Source organism: Varanus komodoensis, unplaced genomic scaffold, assembly GCF_004798865.1.
Source record: "Varanus komodoensis strain SLA01 unplaced genomic scaffold, ASM479886v1 scaffold34_1, whole genome shotgun sequence".
Classification (NCBI taxonomy): Eukaryota; Metazoa; Chordata; class Lepidosauria; order Squamata; family Varanidae; genus Varanus; species Varanus komodoensis.
The window spans coordinates 5,243,897-5,260,877 of record NW_025335854.1 but is presented as its reverse complement, the minus strand read 5'-3'; the positions used below and the strand labels follow the sequence as shown (position 1 = coordinate 5,260,877).

The 16,981-nt window shown below is 44.2% G+C and overlaps 1 protein-coding gene across 2 annotated transcripts in view; it reads right to left on the bottom strand.

Annotated features, from left to right (window-relative positions):
• The window catches only part of COLGALT2 (collagen beta(1-O)galactosyltransferase 2), a 40,430-nt gene that overhangs the window by 18,104 nt on the left and 5,345 nt on the right, over positions 1–16,981 (bottom strand). The window contains exon 2 of one of the 2 annotated variants that reach the window (XM_044439326.1): positions 1,238–1,348. In XM_044439326.1, coding sequence (XP_044295261.1) covers positions 1,238–1,251 — 14 coding nt within the window. In that variant the 5' untranslated portion in view covers positions 1,252–1,348. Of the gene's footprint in view, positions 1–1,237; positions 1,423–16,981 lie in introns of those variants that run through there. The other variant, XM_044439325.1, reaches the window with a different exon arrangement.

Below are 16,981 nucleotides of genomic sequence, written 5' to 3'. Positions count from 1 at the left end.
TTGTATTTGCAGTTTAGACCTTGCATCACAGCCATTTGGCATGGACTCCACGCACAAGTAATTCCAGACAATTACATCAGTCCAAATGAGTGTTTGTCAGGTTGGCACAAATGGAAAAGACGCCTATCCTTAAACAAGTTTATCAAGCTTTGTATTTGCCATTAAAACTCTTCCAGTTGCCTATGAAAGAGTTTGGAGCAACTCCAAAGTTTGATCCCATAACTTCCGGCCCCTTTTGGTACAAATGCAGCAAGGCCTAAAAGACACTTGGACTACCATCATATATGAATATTCACTGCTAACTTCTAGGTAGAGATGCACACAAAGCATTTTAGCTCAGTTCCACCACAACTACTACCTGTAAATCGGCAAGTTCCATGCCTGAAGTGCCTGATCCTGCCTAATCTTGGAAGCTAAGCAGGGTCAGGCCCGGGCAGAAGTGACTTGAGTGTATGATTCTAAGATTATTGCTGTCAACTGCCTAGAGAGCTTTGGCTATGGGCAGTATAAAAATGTAATAATAATAATAATAATAATAATAATAATAATAATAATAATAATAATAAAGTTCATTTAAAAACATCACACGGATTTCTGCTATGTAGGGGCTCACCCAGCCAGGGTGCCTCATTGCTTTTGTTCTTGGTACCACTTTTCCGGGGCCAGGAAAGCCCAGGGTGGCAAGCCCTACAAGTCGCTACAACCAAAGATCCTGCCCCGTTTCGACAACCCGCTCAGCATTTTGAAAGAATGGTGTGTTCCGCAGCCATTCAAGAATCTGGAATGAAATTCTAACCTGCCGAACTGCACACCTGCTCAAGTGGTTTCTTATTTATTTGTATTTCTTCATTAGATTTTTAGCCAGCCGCATTAGCCACAAGGCTCCCCGGGCAGAATGGAAGCAGGCAGTACACATAATTCATTTTAGAAACAGCTGCTCTGTGGAGGGAGCCCAAAGGGTGTGAGCGAGACAGCAGGCAAGGACAGCAGGGCTGGAAAAACATCATGGCTACATCCAAGGGGATATGAAGGACAACTTGACGAGGGCCACCAGTTTGGGAGGCAGCTCTGTGTGGAGTGTCTTCAGGTCGATTTCCGTCCGAGCACGGGGCAGCTGAATGGCCCCCGCTACCCAAACTGCCTCGTTGCATGGGGGCGTTCAACGCTTAAGTGCACTACGCTGGCATCCCACTGGGTCGCTTAATCTGACGGGGAAGGCCCAGGGCCCCATACTCACGGAGGATTGTCCATGGGCCTCCATTCCACGTAGTGATACAGCTTCTGCACATTCTTCAGCCACTCTTTCAGGATGGCTGTTGTGTTGTCCACGTTGTGGTCAGTGGCTACCCTGAAGCAGCAACAGGAAGAAGCAGAACGGTTATGGACGTCCACCACCATCTTGGCAAAGGTCAACTCCGAGAGGCGCGTGTTGGCGGACGGCAGGCGAATTGCCAGAGCTTCTCAAGGGGAAGAGCCCACCAGAAAGAAATTCCCCCAGCGCTCCTAACCAGGTACCAATCCCCTCTATCACCATGTTAAAAAGATTAGAACAGACCCTAGCAATAGTCTTTAATGGATCAAGTTCAACTCGGAAAGCTTTCACACTGCAGGAAGTTCAAAAACAAACCACTACGTTGCTCAGAAAATGGTGACTAGAGTTTCACCTAAAGAGAATACAAATGTTATTGTTTTTAATAGTGCCTCACATAAACTCATCTCTGGCTTCAGCATATGAAGACTGTGTGGGGGGACTGGATGATCCTCCATGGGCCATGGGGCAAAGACTGCAACATTTCTAAACCTCACACAGTGGCATTTTGGCACCTGCACCCACAATCCGGCATGTAACCGCAGCTGGATATTTCACACAGTAAAAGGAGACCAGGATTAGTGACTAGGTCGCTACTGTCACCCCACTTCCTGAAGAAAAGGACCATTCTCTAACCAGCTTTGCTGAGGGGGGCATGGCTGGAAAAGCTTCCCACTTTCCACGCTGCTTGACAAAGCGTTCTGTGTAATGGGAGGGAGGAGGGGCGATGTCATAATTCTAAAAAACAGGCTGGGCCCATCAAGGACAGCCTCTGGTATTTTCCAGGTTTGGTGTGTACTAACACAAAACCTCTGGAGGTCACACATGGCTTTCCTGTTCTGGAACTACCCCGAATCCAGGCTCTGTGACATGGAACTGGCTGTTTTTGCCATTAAAAACTTCTTATTTGCCCAGGCTTTTTAGATACCTCCATTTTATATGATTTGTCTCTGGCTGCCTTGCTTTTTCCTACTGCTACTCTCATGTGTGGGTGTTTGGTTCAGGTTTTAAATCTTGTTAACCGTTCGAGAGGTAGTACTCTCCAAAGAGCACTGTAGACATTCCTTAAATTAAAAGGACTTCACGAAACACATAGCAACTCTCTATATCAAATTATTACACTCAGTTGCAACTCTGGACTTCTTTTACTGCATGGCAGTAAATATGCAAAGGAGTTTTTTTAATTGGGAGCAGAATGGAATACGGGACACTCTTTATCTTATGATGGTTATTACCTGCAAGCCTGAGATGGGTCATTTTTACTCCCTGGCCTCTTCAGAATTTGAGACACAAGTACTCCCTCATAAATGCAGCCATCTTTTGCCACAAAAGAACACATTTTGGCTGTGGATGTTGCAACACACCTTCCTGCACATGGACCGGGGAAGCAAGATTCCCTGAGACAACCAGAAACCTGTAACTCGGCTGACTGTCCCTTGCAGCATTTCGAAAAGGCTTTGAAGCCAAATTTGGTGGAGCTCAGACTATTTTCTCTTTATGAGATGTGAAACTCTTCCCCTGGGGAGAATGACAAAACAATTTATCCAGTCGCAGTCTAATTCCCAAGTATAAATGAGCTAATTCAAGTTTGCTGCATTGTCATTCAGCTCTTTTCTTTACATACTGGACTTAAAAACAAAGGAGTTTCTATGTTGTTGCACTTCACCCTATGGGAAACTGCGCAGATAAATGCAGGGCTTCTGCTGAGACAATAAAGGGGGCACCCCCCCAGTGCTGTCCCCCAGAAACACTGCCAAATAGAGAGGAAAGGCGTCCTTACTCAACTGGATGAGAAATAATGAGAAATCATTTACAAGAGCTACTTCTGTTGAAAGGGTTTGCTAGAAGGACCACAAGGCTCTCTTCACAAACATACAGAATGCGCGGGGTCATCTTGGATGTTATGCGAAAGTGCCAAAATGCGTGGCATGCGCAGGGTGACAAGAATGTTCCAGTTGTGCGTTTTCCCTGCAGGTGGTAGCTGACAAGCGACGCTGGGCAGAGAACCCTGAGGCAGGGATGCATGGAATGCCGCTCTTGGCTGCCTTTTTCTACCTCACCCAGCGAACAGCATTTTAAGGCCTTCATCTTCATTAAGGGGGAATGGGGACACATTGTGCCAAAGCAGCTACTGGAGGTAATTTCTTAATTTCTCTGCCTTTCTTCACCATCTGCATTGTACAGGGATGTCAGTTTAGGGTGCCAGCTGAAGTCCTGGAACAAGCCACACAAGGATGCAAGTAATTCGGTGCAATCCTTTTGGTGCCAAGCTAAAACCTTTTTAGTCACCCATTATTTTAAGGTGGATTAGGTTTTAATGGGGGCTTTATTTATTGGATGTATTAGATGCTATGCTTTACTTTAATCTGTTTTATTGTAAGCCCATCTCGAGACTGTTGTGGTCGGATGGTATAGAAAAGCTTTAAATAAATAAATAGTTTAGTCCCCAGATATCTCAAATTTGGAGGAAAAGCTACACAGTTGCTGTTTCTGAAATCAATGTTTCTAGTCCTCTTGACTGCAAAGATATGTGTAAAAAAATGGAGGAAGTATCTGTGGAATGGGCTGCCTCATGTGGCAGACTCAGCTGCTTTGCAATTTATTTTGGTGGAAAAGCAGAACTAGCATAGAACAAACGCAAAGTCTTTTCTTTCCTCAGCACCCAGTTTTTTCTATACCCATACCTGTGCAGTTCCTTACGTATTCCTTGTACTGTCCTCATGAAATTTCCCCAAGCTACAGGGAGCTGAAAAATGTATTTACAAACAAGATTCTTTGCCTTGACTGACAACTGAAACTTAGATACCTGGTTAGAGCTTCAGGATATATCATATGTGTGGACTGAAAAAAATTCTGCAACTCCAGGCATTCTCCAGACAGGATGGCCGGCCAGGACACACTGGGAGTTGTAGGACTAAACCTGCATCCATGTGCTACAGATGGGCACTGTTAAAACCAGGGCATTCTAGGTTGGCAAAGGACTGCAAAACAGATGATTAACAGCTGTGTATTCAACAAACAAAACATTTAGCCCTGTAGATAATTCTTAGCCAATTCACCTGAAAGTTAACTAAAAAATTCCACCTCTTTCCTTTTTATATCTCTGTTTTGAACTTGTGCCCATTTGCTGTTTATTTACTTTCAGCCTGGTGTCAGGGGAACGAAGAGCACTCTCTTTTGCGAGTTTTCGTCCTTGTAGGAAAACTACCCGAATTCCTACCAAAGAGAACACCATGTGCCGTGGCCTTTCCTGTTTAGGTGCCGCATTGTGGTCCATGCAGCAGAGGGTGAGAAAACACACCAGAATGCAAACAAATGTGTCATTTTCCCCGTTTCCTCCATCTTAATAGTCAATCCATCACTCAGGTAGGCTGGGAAGAATAATTAATCTAAGACTGAAGCAGGGAGAATAAAAACAGGACACACCTCAGCTGATTTAACCATCACCCCTTTTCCCTAGGGAACCATAATTTGGGGTGTGGGAGATTAACAAAGAGGCCTCAATACAGAAGATGAAAAAGCTATCACATTAGGACTAAAACTCCATAGCACACAAGTTAGGCTTGTCACTATGGTCTTACCAGCTAAAGAATTAACTAATGAGACCATCTTAAGTATGGGGAGAACAACCAAGGGTGCCATATTCAGACAGGAAAAAGGCCTACAGTATTTCCCTTCATGTTTATTTTTTTAAAATAAAAGTTATTTTTACTATAGAGAGCCAATGCGGTTGAAGGTGGGACCAGGACTCAGGCGATCCGGGTTCTAGTCCCTGTTCAGCCATGGAGTGAAATGGGTGACTTTGGGCCAGTCACAGACTCTCAGCCCAGCCGACCTCCTCGCAGGGTTCATGTTGCAGGGAAAAGTTGAGGCTACAGTAGTAGCTGACATATAAATTAAAGTATAATAAATAAATATGTTTTGGTAAGAATGGGGAAAAAGATGTACATGTCCAAAAGGCCAGCACTGAGAGCAAAATAGCTTTAATACAAGCCAAAGAGTTATCTTTTTAGCTTCCACATAAGCGATGCTTAAAAACAAGGCGAGTCATTTCTTCCTGCTTATTCATCAGGGCGTGCAATTTCCGTTATAATTAGAAATTCATTTTTAAAAGAAAACAACTGGAGCATGTCATTGCAAGCCATAGATCTTGACAAGAAATAAAAAATATATTCCACTATTAAAAACACTCACACAGTCTCAGAGACACACACAAGAACATATTCTGACACCTTTTTCAGGAAAATGATGCGAACTCTTGAAAAGAGCAAAACATTTTAAAAGGGAAGAAACTGGAAGAAGTTCTGTGGATGCGAGAGAAGTTCTGCTTTTAATTCCATGTGGGCAATACCTCTCCTTGAAACTAACTATAATGACAGATAAAGCAACGAAGTATTTGTAACAGCAATAATCACTGAGAATTTTCTAAAATAGGAAACACCTTGCTATATATCTGTACATAAATAGATAAACACAAAGGATCTATTTAGTTGTTAATAATCCTGTTTGAACAATTATCAAGCAATTACTATGCACTTTTGTTTTAGAAATATATGGAGTATGCAGTTTCATTCCTTTCTATCTACCCCACATATCTAGAAGATCATGCTCTCAATTCCGGCATTCTGAACTGGACCAGTTGAGAAGATCAGAAGTAAATGACGTGGGCCTAATTTCTGCATCATGAATAGATTACGATCTGGTTACATGTAGGATTCCAGTTACAATCCAACTGTTGGGAAGTGGCTAGAATATTCTGTCCCCAGCAGCTAATGACTCTGGGTATTGTTGCTGGCATGACTGCCAGTTCTGCTGAAGATGACTCAGTGAATGCGCCTCAGCTTCATCTCCACCTTGGTATTAGTATTACACAGTGCTTTTTTGGTTAAAAAAAAAAAAGGTGCCAGAACTCACTTCTTGGGGTCACACTTTTACACAATGGTTGCCGCCGGCAGTAAGCACTCAGCGCGCAACCACACGACCGATCCCAAGCCAAGCAGCGTCCCAAGCTGAGCAGCGCCCTCACAACCAGCGCCGACAATCAGCGCCAACACACAAGCAGCCCGCAGGCACTGTGTTAATGATTTTTGCCGCCGACCTGCTACGCCCAACAGGGCGATTCACAAGCACTTGGAAAAATCCGTCAAAAAAGGGTGCCGGAACACAGTTCCGGTGCATTCTGACAAAAAAACCCCCGGTATTACAACACATTCATCGGTGCCTTGCCTCTTCTCCGCTTGCAAGCAACCCAAGGCAGCTTACACAGTTCTGCTCTACAGTCCTGTGAGGTGGGAAAGGCTGAGAGCAAACAGCTGGCCCAAAGTTGCCCAGGACGCTTCATGGCTGCATCCTGTGCGTGAGGATCTCCGGAGCCTTAGCCCAACAGTCGAACCACCAGGCCACACAGAACTGCATGTCTGGAGCGACTAATGGACCTGGGACACATGCAAGTGAACACTCTGCAATGGGCTAACTCCAGAAAGTCTTGAATTTAGAACCGTGGAGCAGAACTGCCATGGGTAGGACTTCTGCAGGGCTTTCACTCACAGGGTCTCCGTAACTGGGACATTACGTGACTGTACAGAACAACAACTAAATGGTGACCCAAGATATCTCTGTCCGCTACCACCTCTCCCTGCTCATTGTCCACCCACGGAACGGTCCTGGGTGATGGAAGACCTTTGCAGAGCTAGGAAACCCCCGTGACCGGTTTGTGCAACGCTTTGCAAAGAAAGCCTCTCGTATCCATTCCAACAGCCAGTTCAGGGCCAGTGGAACTGCATGTGTGAGCTTTCTTTCCTCCACTTAGCTTGCAGGAAAAGACAATGACAGTTACAGAATTCGGCTTCCTCACTTTTTCGAGGCAAATCCTAGGACTTGGATTGCAAAGATCTGCATGAAGGATGAAAGATATACAAGAAATCAGAGGCTCCATTGTTGAGCATCGAGGTTTTCAGTGCCCCACCTTAGGAATTAGTTATAAGAACAGCTAAAATGTAGCGATCCGTCTGATTTGCGTAGTTTATGCAGCTCACAGAATTTGGAGTCACCTTTGCAGGCTGCAGATTTGATATTCATAATCCTTAAGACCACAGGTAGTTAAAAAGCAGCAGCATTTCATTAGGAGTTTGGGGGTGGTTCTGGGGAATTGTTGGCAGATTTAGTGTTCTCTACTCTGATGTCAGCTTATATTCTTGCAGAGCAGCTTATTGGAAAATTACCTAGAAGTGGGGAAAGTACACGTAAATGCTTTTGCCCATCAGCATTCCTAAACACGGCCCTGCATTTTCCCCTCATGAAAGATACCCCTGTTTGGTGAATGAGATGGTTGAGAGAAAGCTACTGAAGTTTGCACTGGCTGAAAGTACAGTTAGGAAGTGGCCAAAGAGCCGAACTGTGAATAGCAGTGCTGCTGAGAAGCAGAGGATGTGAAGCTAAAGGAGCAGTCTCACACAAGAGAAACAAAATGGCTCTGAAGTTGCAAGTACAGGTCTGGAAAAGGGGTCTGGAAGACTTCAACCCCTCTTCATTTAAGAGGGACCTGCTAAGGTGGAGATGTGGGGAAAGGGGACCAAGATGTGTAGAACGCGTGCACATGGTGTAGATTTAAGTCGGTTTTACAAGGTCATTTTTTCCTGTCTCCAGGAATTTTATTTCTTTGCAGAAAGGGCAGGATCTCAAACAGAACTCTCAGTCTTCAGATCCATGGACTTGCAATAAGCGGAGTAAGACAGATAAATTATTTCTGGTTCCAATCAAACATTGTTGCTCCTGCAGCTGGGATGAAGCTGGGTGTTTGAAGAAATCAGTGGATTTGGATCGGGAAATCTAAAACCTACCCACTTAACTCCTGCAGCATCACCACAAGTCTATAATGCAGAGTTCCTTTATGCTATCCTGCCTGGTTCATCCCAACCATCAACTTTCAGTAACAACGACAAAATGCACTGAAGACAGATCGTACTGGCATCTCCCAAAAACTAGGAGATGGAGGGTTAAAAATGGCTAAAGCTCAGATTAGGGATGTATGAGAAATCCACTTCATGTCTTAAAATAAGGCTTTATCCAGTGTGTACCTCCTGGACCAAATATGAACTCAGACACAGTCGCCAGTTGAAATCTGTGTATTTCCAAACTTGCAATGTTATTCAGAGACCCCAAATGCATTTGACAGCAAATATTTTAACAATTTTAACAAAAAATTAAAATAATTTTAATTTTCTGAAAAATGTGCAGAAATATGCTCTAATCCATGGAAGAATAGTGTGTACATTTCCAAGATGTACACAATTCATGGGTACATTTGGGAAAATACACACCAAAAATATGCACAGGTTTTCTCGTGGAAAATTACCCAAACTCATAATCTGATGTGGATGAGTCAGAACGAACTCTGAGATGGATTTTGGAGAACTTTGGCAAGCTGATTTCTATATCTTTGGCTGAGATACCTGCTGGAGATTGGCTGGAGTGGGATGGCGTGTGCACAACCCCCCCCCCCCGCAATCTCTGTACATTGCATATTCCACAGCAGAGACATCAAATGTTATACAGCAGAACCATGTAGCTTAAAATGGGAACGATGAACTGCAAAGGTGAGCCACTGAAGTCGAGAAGAATGCCTCAAACCAGGCCCAACCTTATATATTGCAAAGCCTGGCCTATTGCTTTCTACTCACAGGAAAAGTCAAGAGAAAGTGTCTAATTCTCAACCTACTACCCAAATAGCTCATGCACTTCCAAGATAATCAACCACAGGGGGTTAGGAATCAAGGTGTGTGTGGTTTTTTAACGATGTGCAGTCTCACAAGTCAGCAGCATCAAACTAAGGAAAATCAAGAAAGAGACGTGAGCCATCAGCTGCCCAAAGGAACAGGGGGCCCTTTTGGAGATTTCATTTCGAATAGGATCCAGAAATCTGGTTCTACAGGTTTCCTGTATGCCTCTCCAGGTTACAAGAAGGAGGGGGGAGAGGAAAATCCTCCCAGGTGTTACACAAAAGAGCTTCATTGTTTGCAGAAATGGATCCAGACTCATCTCCTCCTGGGTTATCAGTTAAACAGATGCCACTTCACATTACTGAATTAAGCTGCACTGGTTTTCAGGAAATCTGAGTTCCTCCCCATCTTGCCTCTTTAGCTTATTATTAGCTGCTGAATGACTCCCTTCACTTTTTGACTTAAATGGACAGGAGCATATAGGGCAACCAAAAGCACCCACTGTGCTGGCCTGCAAGACGCATCATTTCCAGCCAGCATGGGAGTTATACTCCAACACATCTGGAAAGCTCAAAAACAACCCCCCCCCCCCGCATTCATGAAAAGGACAACAAATGCGGGAGAGTACAGATGAAAAGGATATAAAGTCATAACCCTCTCAAACTTCTACAGCAGCCCTTCTACAAGCCCTCACCCCCCAGGGAGACGGGGGCAGGGCAGGCAACCAGGTGAAGGATCTTTTCTGCTGCTGCTCCCCATCTGGTGTTCATAGTGTTCCATCTCCTTAGACTGCAACTCTGCCATCTGGTAGGTCAGATTCATCATCCATTAAAAAAAATTCTTCCTAGCCTGCACATATTCCCAATATTCCTGAGCATATTAGAGGCAGGGGTCTCTTTCCCTCTTTGCCATGGTCAAAATGAAAATCCCCAGCTATCAGCAGCCACAGCAGGGTGGATTTGATCAGCAAGGGAGGAGTCTAACCCCTTCTGAAAAACTTCTCATATTTTTATTTATTCAGCAGTAATATTGAATGTCTGCCACGGCTCTGCTAAAAATTCTGTAAGATGTCTGCAAAAGAAGGTGCTGTTTCAAAGAGTCTGAAGGGCACCACAACAGCAGAAAACATTTGTGATGGTGTGAGAATCAGTAGAAAATCTTGGTTTGAGTTGGGATAAATGGAGAAGCATCACAACTGACAGTGCAAGAAATACGGTGGGAAGTCAAACTCGTGTAGTTGCAAGAATCAGTCACGTGACACTGAAATCAAATGGCCCTCTCGCCATGCAATTCACGGCATCATCCATCAGCAAACCTTGTGCAGTAAAATTCTTCAGTGGAAAAGTGTGATGCGTATTGTTGTATCCAGCATCAACTGCGCCAGGCGTCATGGCCTTACTCAGGGCCAGGTTCTAAATCTTCTGAGATAAACATGGGATATGGGGGTGTATTTTACCATGCAGAGCTCAGGTGGCTTAGCAGAGGCAAAGTCCTCAGATGTCCTTTTCAATCTTCAGCATGAAGTTGACGTCTTTCTCAAGGAAAAGGGAAGAGGTCAAGAAGTACTTTCTGACCCTGGACTGATTTTCCGTTTGGCTTTCTTATCTGATATCACAGAGCATCTGAACACACCAACTCAAAGGTTTCAGGGAACAGGAAAGCTTGTCTGTGGCCTGCATTCTGAATTGAAAGCTTTTGAAGCAAAACGAAACATTTTTGTGAAGCAAGTTAGGGAAAGTAACTGTTCAAGCTTCTCATGCTGCAATGAGAAGGACTAAAATTTGGGAAGGACAGGATTTGCATTTCAATGCTGAAAGAGACATCAAAGCACTGAACTTATTGCTTGTGGAATTCCAGAACAGATTCACTGATTCCCATAAGCATGACAAGGAAATAAGAATGTTTCAGAATCCATTTGAAGTAGCACCAAGAAGCAGCAAGGGAGTTTTTTTCAGAGGGAACAAATTGATTTGCAAACCAGTGATCAACTGAGAGACATTTACAAAGAAAATAGTATGATAGATGTCTATTGTGCTCTAACCCATTTATTTATCAGCCTTGCAGGCATGTTCAGTCTTTCACACCATGTACATTTGTGAACAAGTGTCTTCCAAGATGAAAATTGTGAAATCCAAATGTAGGCCAAGACTTACAGATGAACATGGACATGACATTTTAAGGGTCTCTGTCACAAATCTTGGCTTGGCCGTGAATGTCTTGATTAACACAAAAACCACACTGCATGAGATCATGTGTAGCTAAATGAAAGGATTCCACAGTAGATTGTTCCAAAATGGACTGCACTGGAGTTAACATTTCATTTATTATTTATTTAAAACATTTCTATGCCGCCCCATTTGCCGAAGCCTCGGGGCGGCTCACAACATAAATTAAAATACATTAAAACTATAAAATAAATTAACAATATAAAATAAGTTGCCCTGGTCAGATAAAATAAGCAAATAATATTAACAATTAAAATGACGTTTAAATAAAAAGGTCTTCGCCTGGCGCCGAAGAACAAATAATGATGGCGCCAGGCGGACCTCTCTGGGGAGCACATTCCATAGATTGGGCACCACCACAGAGAAAGCCCTCCTCCGAGTACCTACCCTCCTAATTTCTTTCACGGAGGGTTCCCGGAGAAGGGCCTCTCCCGCAGATCTCAAGGGGCAGGCGGGCGTATATGAATGTAAGCGCTCCTTCAGGTAACCTCTGAATGTTTCCTTTTGAACCAGATTTGTAGGTTAATGTTACATGTTGATTTAAGATGTGGCCCTCTTTAGGCATTGGGTATTCTAATGGGGCCCCCATGTTCTAGAACAAGCCTTTTCCCATAGAAAGAGGGAACAGGTCAGCCTAAAATTGACCTGAACTCTTGAACATTTATCTTGAACAAATAAAATGAGATAAAGTTATGCTTTTAGACTGGAACCTATTTCCTTATCCTTCTCCACCCTGCATTTACACAAACATTTTAAAGCTCTTTCTAACATCGAGGGTTTTCATTTCTTTTTCAACAGCAGGGAAAGAAAAACGTGTAAAGGATTAAGTGTACTGTTCAGATGGCTCAAAGATACCGGGTCAAACAGCAAGCAGGATCACCCAAGAGGTGCCTATTAATTGCAAGCAGCTTTATTTATAAAAAGGCTGCACCACAGAACGTTTCAGGCTTATTTGGTTCTGTTTTTATGGAGCTGTGCTTATTTTCTGACAGCTGAACCTCAAACTCTTCTTGTAACACCAAAACAGTTACATTGTGCTAACACAGTAACAAAGTCAAGGAAGTGTTTAATATATTTTTATCCATGCCTCCTGGAGGTTTGGAGTTTATGGAAAAAGTGCATCAGTAAGATATAAACCCACAGAATTTAAAACTGAGGTCTTTATTATGGATCCCAGGTACTCTGTTCAGAAACAATGATCATTAATGAAATGTCGTGTATTTCTATCCTGAATTGGACTTTTTAAAATAGGAGGTACATCTATTGAAGTATGATATACTGGGTACTAAGGTCAAACGGAGTGCTTAATTCATCAGGAAATATGGGCGTCAAGCCCTTTAGCACTTCTGCAGCAGTTTTCTCTGCCCTGGCAACCTGGCATCAGGAGTTTTGTTTAGAAGAGGTACCAAAAAGAGCTGAACCCCGCCAGGTTCTGCAAGGTGCTAGATCTGCGGCATTCCAACGGCCGGAACCCCAGGGTTCCGTGAGGCTCATCCAAGGGACTCCGTCTGTGATTACGGCGAAATTGCAAGAGCTTCATTCCTTTGTTTGATTTGAAAAACAGAAGTCGGCGACAAGGCAAGCTCTTCATTTTAATTCTGATCCTTCACACAACCCTTGAAAAGAGATCAACCCATACACACATACAGAGCAGGCTGTAACCCACAAACATCATCTCTACACATTTCATGTCATAAATTTAAAAGAGATGTTTTAAAAATGTTTTTAGTCTCTTTCGTTCCCGTTCTTTTTTCTTCCCATTCGATTTTTGTAAACGGGGCTAAAGGTCATTCTGGAATGCTTTGACAGATTCACCCCGTGTGATGAGATTCATAAATTTGGGGGAGTATTTACAAGGAGCATGAAGGGGGAATTGACAAGAAAGCAATTTTATAGACTCATCTCCAGAAAGCGCTTAGCAAGAGCATGGCCTCCGTTCTCTCTCCCGAGTCTACCCACACCTCCAGAAGGGTGCTACACACATGGAATACCATGCTCAGCTTTTCCAGCATCGTTTTCAGGCACCAGAACAGCACGGCTCCTACGTGCATCGCAGCAAAAGTGTAAATATGAGTGACTGGTTTTCTGGCATACGCAGTAAGAGGCAAGGACGTAGTGGATGCAGTATTAACTTTGGAACCGAGGCTCTTTGGCCAGAATCCCCATCCAGCTATGAAGTGCAGCGAGTGAACGACAGCTGATCACGGAGCAAACACGGACGTTACGCTGCCCAATTCTGTTCGTGACTCCCCTTCTGGTTTTCATGTGATGCCTCCACCTCACTCCATAGGTTTCCGTTCTGCTAATGCGCACGTTCAGTTTTCAAGGGCGATTTCGGGGCCCAAGCACTCGAAGTACCAATAGTTGGGATACTTCCACCATCTGTCGGTCTCTGCATGACTGCTAGAATCTCTCACTTGTCTCCACACCGCACTGGCTTGGTTATGTAAGTGTGCTGTTGGATAATGAGTTTGTTGTTACTATATTCTGGTTTTTGGTCAGTTTCATTTATGCCTAGCTCAAGGGTTACAGTCTGTAACTGTGCGCATGAGACATGTTTGTGGTAACCTGCTTGGCCCATTCGCTGGCTACTAGGCAGAGAAATGTACTTCTGTTGGCAGCTACTGGGTGGAGTTGTCTCCATTTCAAATTTTAACCATACTGGTCAGGAGCCGGCCAACTGTGCATCTTGGAGAATGTCCTTGGAACACACATTCCTTTTACTCCCAGATTCTTTCTAACATTTCAGTCCTGCACCTAAAATGGCTGCTCTTCCTGAGTTTTATGTTCTCAAACTGGATGGATGGGTAGACCTCTCCGGTAGAACTCTATGTGATTTGCAGGAGATAAGCAAGTATTTCTGACTCCTAATTGTAGCTGCAACAAAATTATCCTGCTGAAAGGAAGACTTTCTGGAGTAACCAGTGTAGTTTAATGATTAGTGTAGTGGACTAGAATCCAAGAGATCTGGGTTCTAGTTCCCGTTTGACCACAAAGCTTCCTGGACAATGTTGGGCCTTTCATTAACTCTCAGCCTAATCTACTTCACAAAGGTGTTTTAAGGTATGCTACCCTGATTTCCTTGAAGGAAAAATGGTGGGATATAAATATAATAAACGAATTACCAACAAAGCATCTGGGTGCAGAATTCTGGTGGCCACAAAGGAAGCACCTACAGTCCATTCCATTCAAATATACCTTCCTCTCCATGGTTGGGACAACTGTTTTGATGAAGTGCAGTCAGTCTGATGCCCTGGACGTTGCCCAAGCGTCAATTCTCAACGCAGTTTTGCACTTCTGGGGGCGGGAGAGCTGGTTAGTTTCCATATTAGATAGATAAATGCTTACACAGCACTCAAGAACAACAATCCTTTCGAAAAAGTGAGCAGCTGAGCAGGTAGCTGCAAGGTGAATGAATGAATGGACCACCACGGGATTGGAAAGCTCACCTGTTATTCGAAATCACAAAACTGGGAGGGAATAGGACCTTGCTCACCACAAACACTCCACTTCCTTTCTACTTGGCCTTCCTTTCTACTCAGAAGTAGATCCCAATAAGAAGTTTCTAGCTCTTGTAGCCCCAACAATACATTGGAAAGCATGCAGGCAGGGTGTGAAAAGTCTTCAGCTTTGTGGCTGGGGCACTCAACATTGTTACCGGGGCTTTGTCTTCACCGAGTCTGCAAGTCAAACCAGTTTCAAGTACACTGCCTGGTAAAATAGCACGTTCTTAACATCTGGCAATCTTGTAAACTTTCCCCAAACTTGACCTTTGTGCTGTAGATATTCCCAGTTTCTCTTCCCTGTCCTACATTATACATCCCAGGTGATGGACTGTTGCCAAGCATCAGCAGCAAAGTGGAAGGCAGGAAAAGAATGAATCGAGGTGCAGACCCCCAGAATCTCCACACAAGGCTAAGAAAGAATCTGGCCTGGAACACTGGAAACTCTCTCTCTCTGTCTCTCTCTCTGTCTCTCTCTCTCTATCTAAAACTTTTTAGACCATCCCTTACCATGGTCTCAGACGACTTAACAATAAGACAAAATGAAATAAAACACAGCATCCTAGAATCAACAATAAAACCCATATTAAAACATTCAAACCTTAAAACAATGGGAAAATAAAAAGGTTTTAGCCTGGCACCAAAAAGAATAAAGTGATGGTGCCAGGCGAACCTCTCTGAGGATCAAATTTCACAACTGGGGGCCACCTCAGAGAAGGCCCTTCTCTGGGTAGTCGCCCTCCTACTCCCCTTCAAGGTGAGCTCACAGAGAAGGGCCTCTGCCCCAGATCTTAAGGGCTGGGCAGGCACATATGGAAGGAGATGCTCCTTCAGGAAACCAGGCCCTGAGCTGTTTAGGGCTTTATAGGTCTTCCCAGTCACTGTGACAATCCAGGGTTAGATAGATCCAGGGTCTGACTCAATTTAAGGCAGTTTCCTCATTTCCTGGCCTGCTCCTTGTTTCGCCATGGCTCCTCCCAAAACTGCTCCAGCTTGCTTAGCTCTGCTTCTCAAACTGAAACATTCTGGACATGGAACTGCACAAACCACTCCATATCCTGGTCTTTGCTTGCAGTTAAGCAAAGCTCTGTAATAACAAATTGCCCATCAAAGGAAAATTGCAGAGACTAAACCAAACGTCTCTTGAGTCCAAGCAGCTCTCCTTCAAAGACTCGGGTCTGTGAAGACAAATTCTGGTAAGAAAATAAGTTTGCATGAGTGGTTATATGCCGGCAGCTGCCAATGCCGACCTCATGCTGGAGACGGCTGCTCATGACCTCACTAGCTTGAAAAAACAACTCATGAGAGGAGTTACTCTTTGCCACAGGCACACTAAGCCGTTATAGGCATGCCCTTCTGCCACCCCCCAAACAAGGCAAGGCAAGGCAAGGCAAGGCAAGGCAAGGCAAGGCAAGGCAAGGCAAAAGGCAAGGCAAAAGGCAAGGCAAGGCAAGGCAAGGCAAGGCAAAAGGCAAAAGGCAAAAGGCAAAAGGCAAAAGGCAAAAGGCAACAGGCAACAGGCAACAGGCAACAGGCAACAGGCAACAGGCAACCGGCAAACGGCAAAAGGCAAGGCAAGGCAAGGCAAGGCAAAGCACTCCCCAGCCCCCTCCCACTCTTTCTGATCAGATTCCTCCTGAGTCAATTAAAGCAAAGTTATTGCATGTGGAAGCAAATTGCTTCAAACTTTCATGGGCTCAGAATGTCCTTTCCCTGCTCTTTAAATGCTGCATTTTGAGAAGAGCAATGCAATCGTCCTCACTTCCTGGGGGCTGGGGAGAGAAATGCTCAACCAAGCAGAGTTCGGATTATTACCCTCAGGGGAGCTACAGAAACTGACCTTAGCCAGCTTGCTCCAGTAACCTGATCCTATTTACCCAGGTCACCCTAGTAATTTTTTAAAGCTGTCCAAAAGAATTTCCTGCTCAAGTTGCATTTAAGCCCATTAGAAGAGTGATCATAAATGAAGCAGCAGAGACAGACTCAGCTGGCGATTAGACAATTCCAAAGGGCTCCAGTTGACATGCTCTGCATTAGTAATTCCCCAATTGTGCAATTAAGGTCTTCTGCAAGCAGGGATGCCAGCTCCTGCAAGGAGTTGTTCTGCTGTGCCTCTGCAGGATTAGCTGCTCTGGTCGGGGCGCTTTCTAACGGGGGACTTCTAGTGCTCGGAATCAGAAGACATCATGCTGCAGTCTTCTTTTAATGCATTTTCAACAGTAGGAT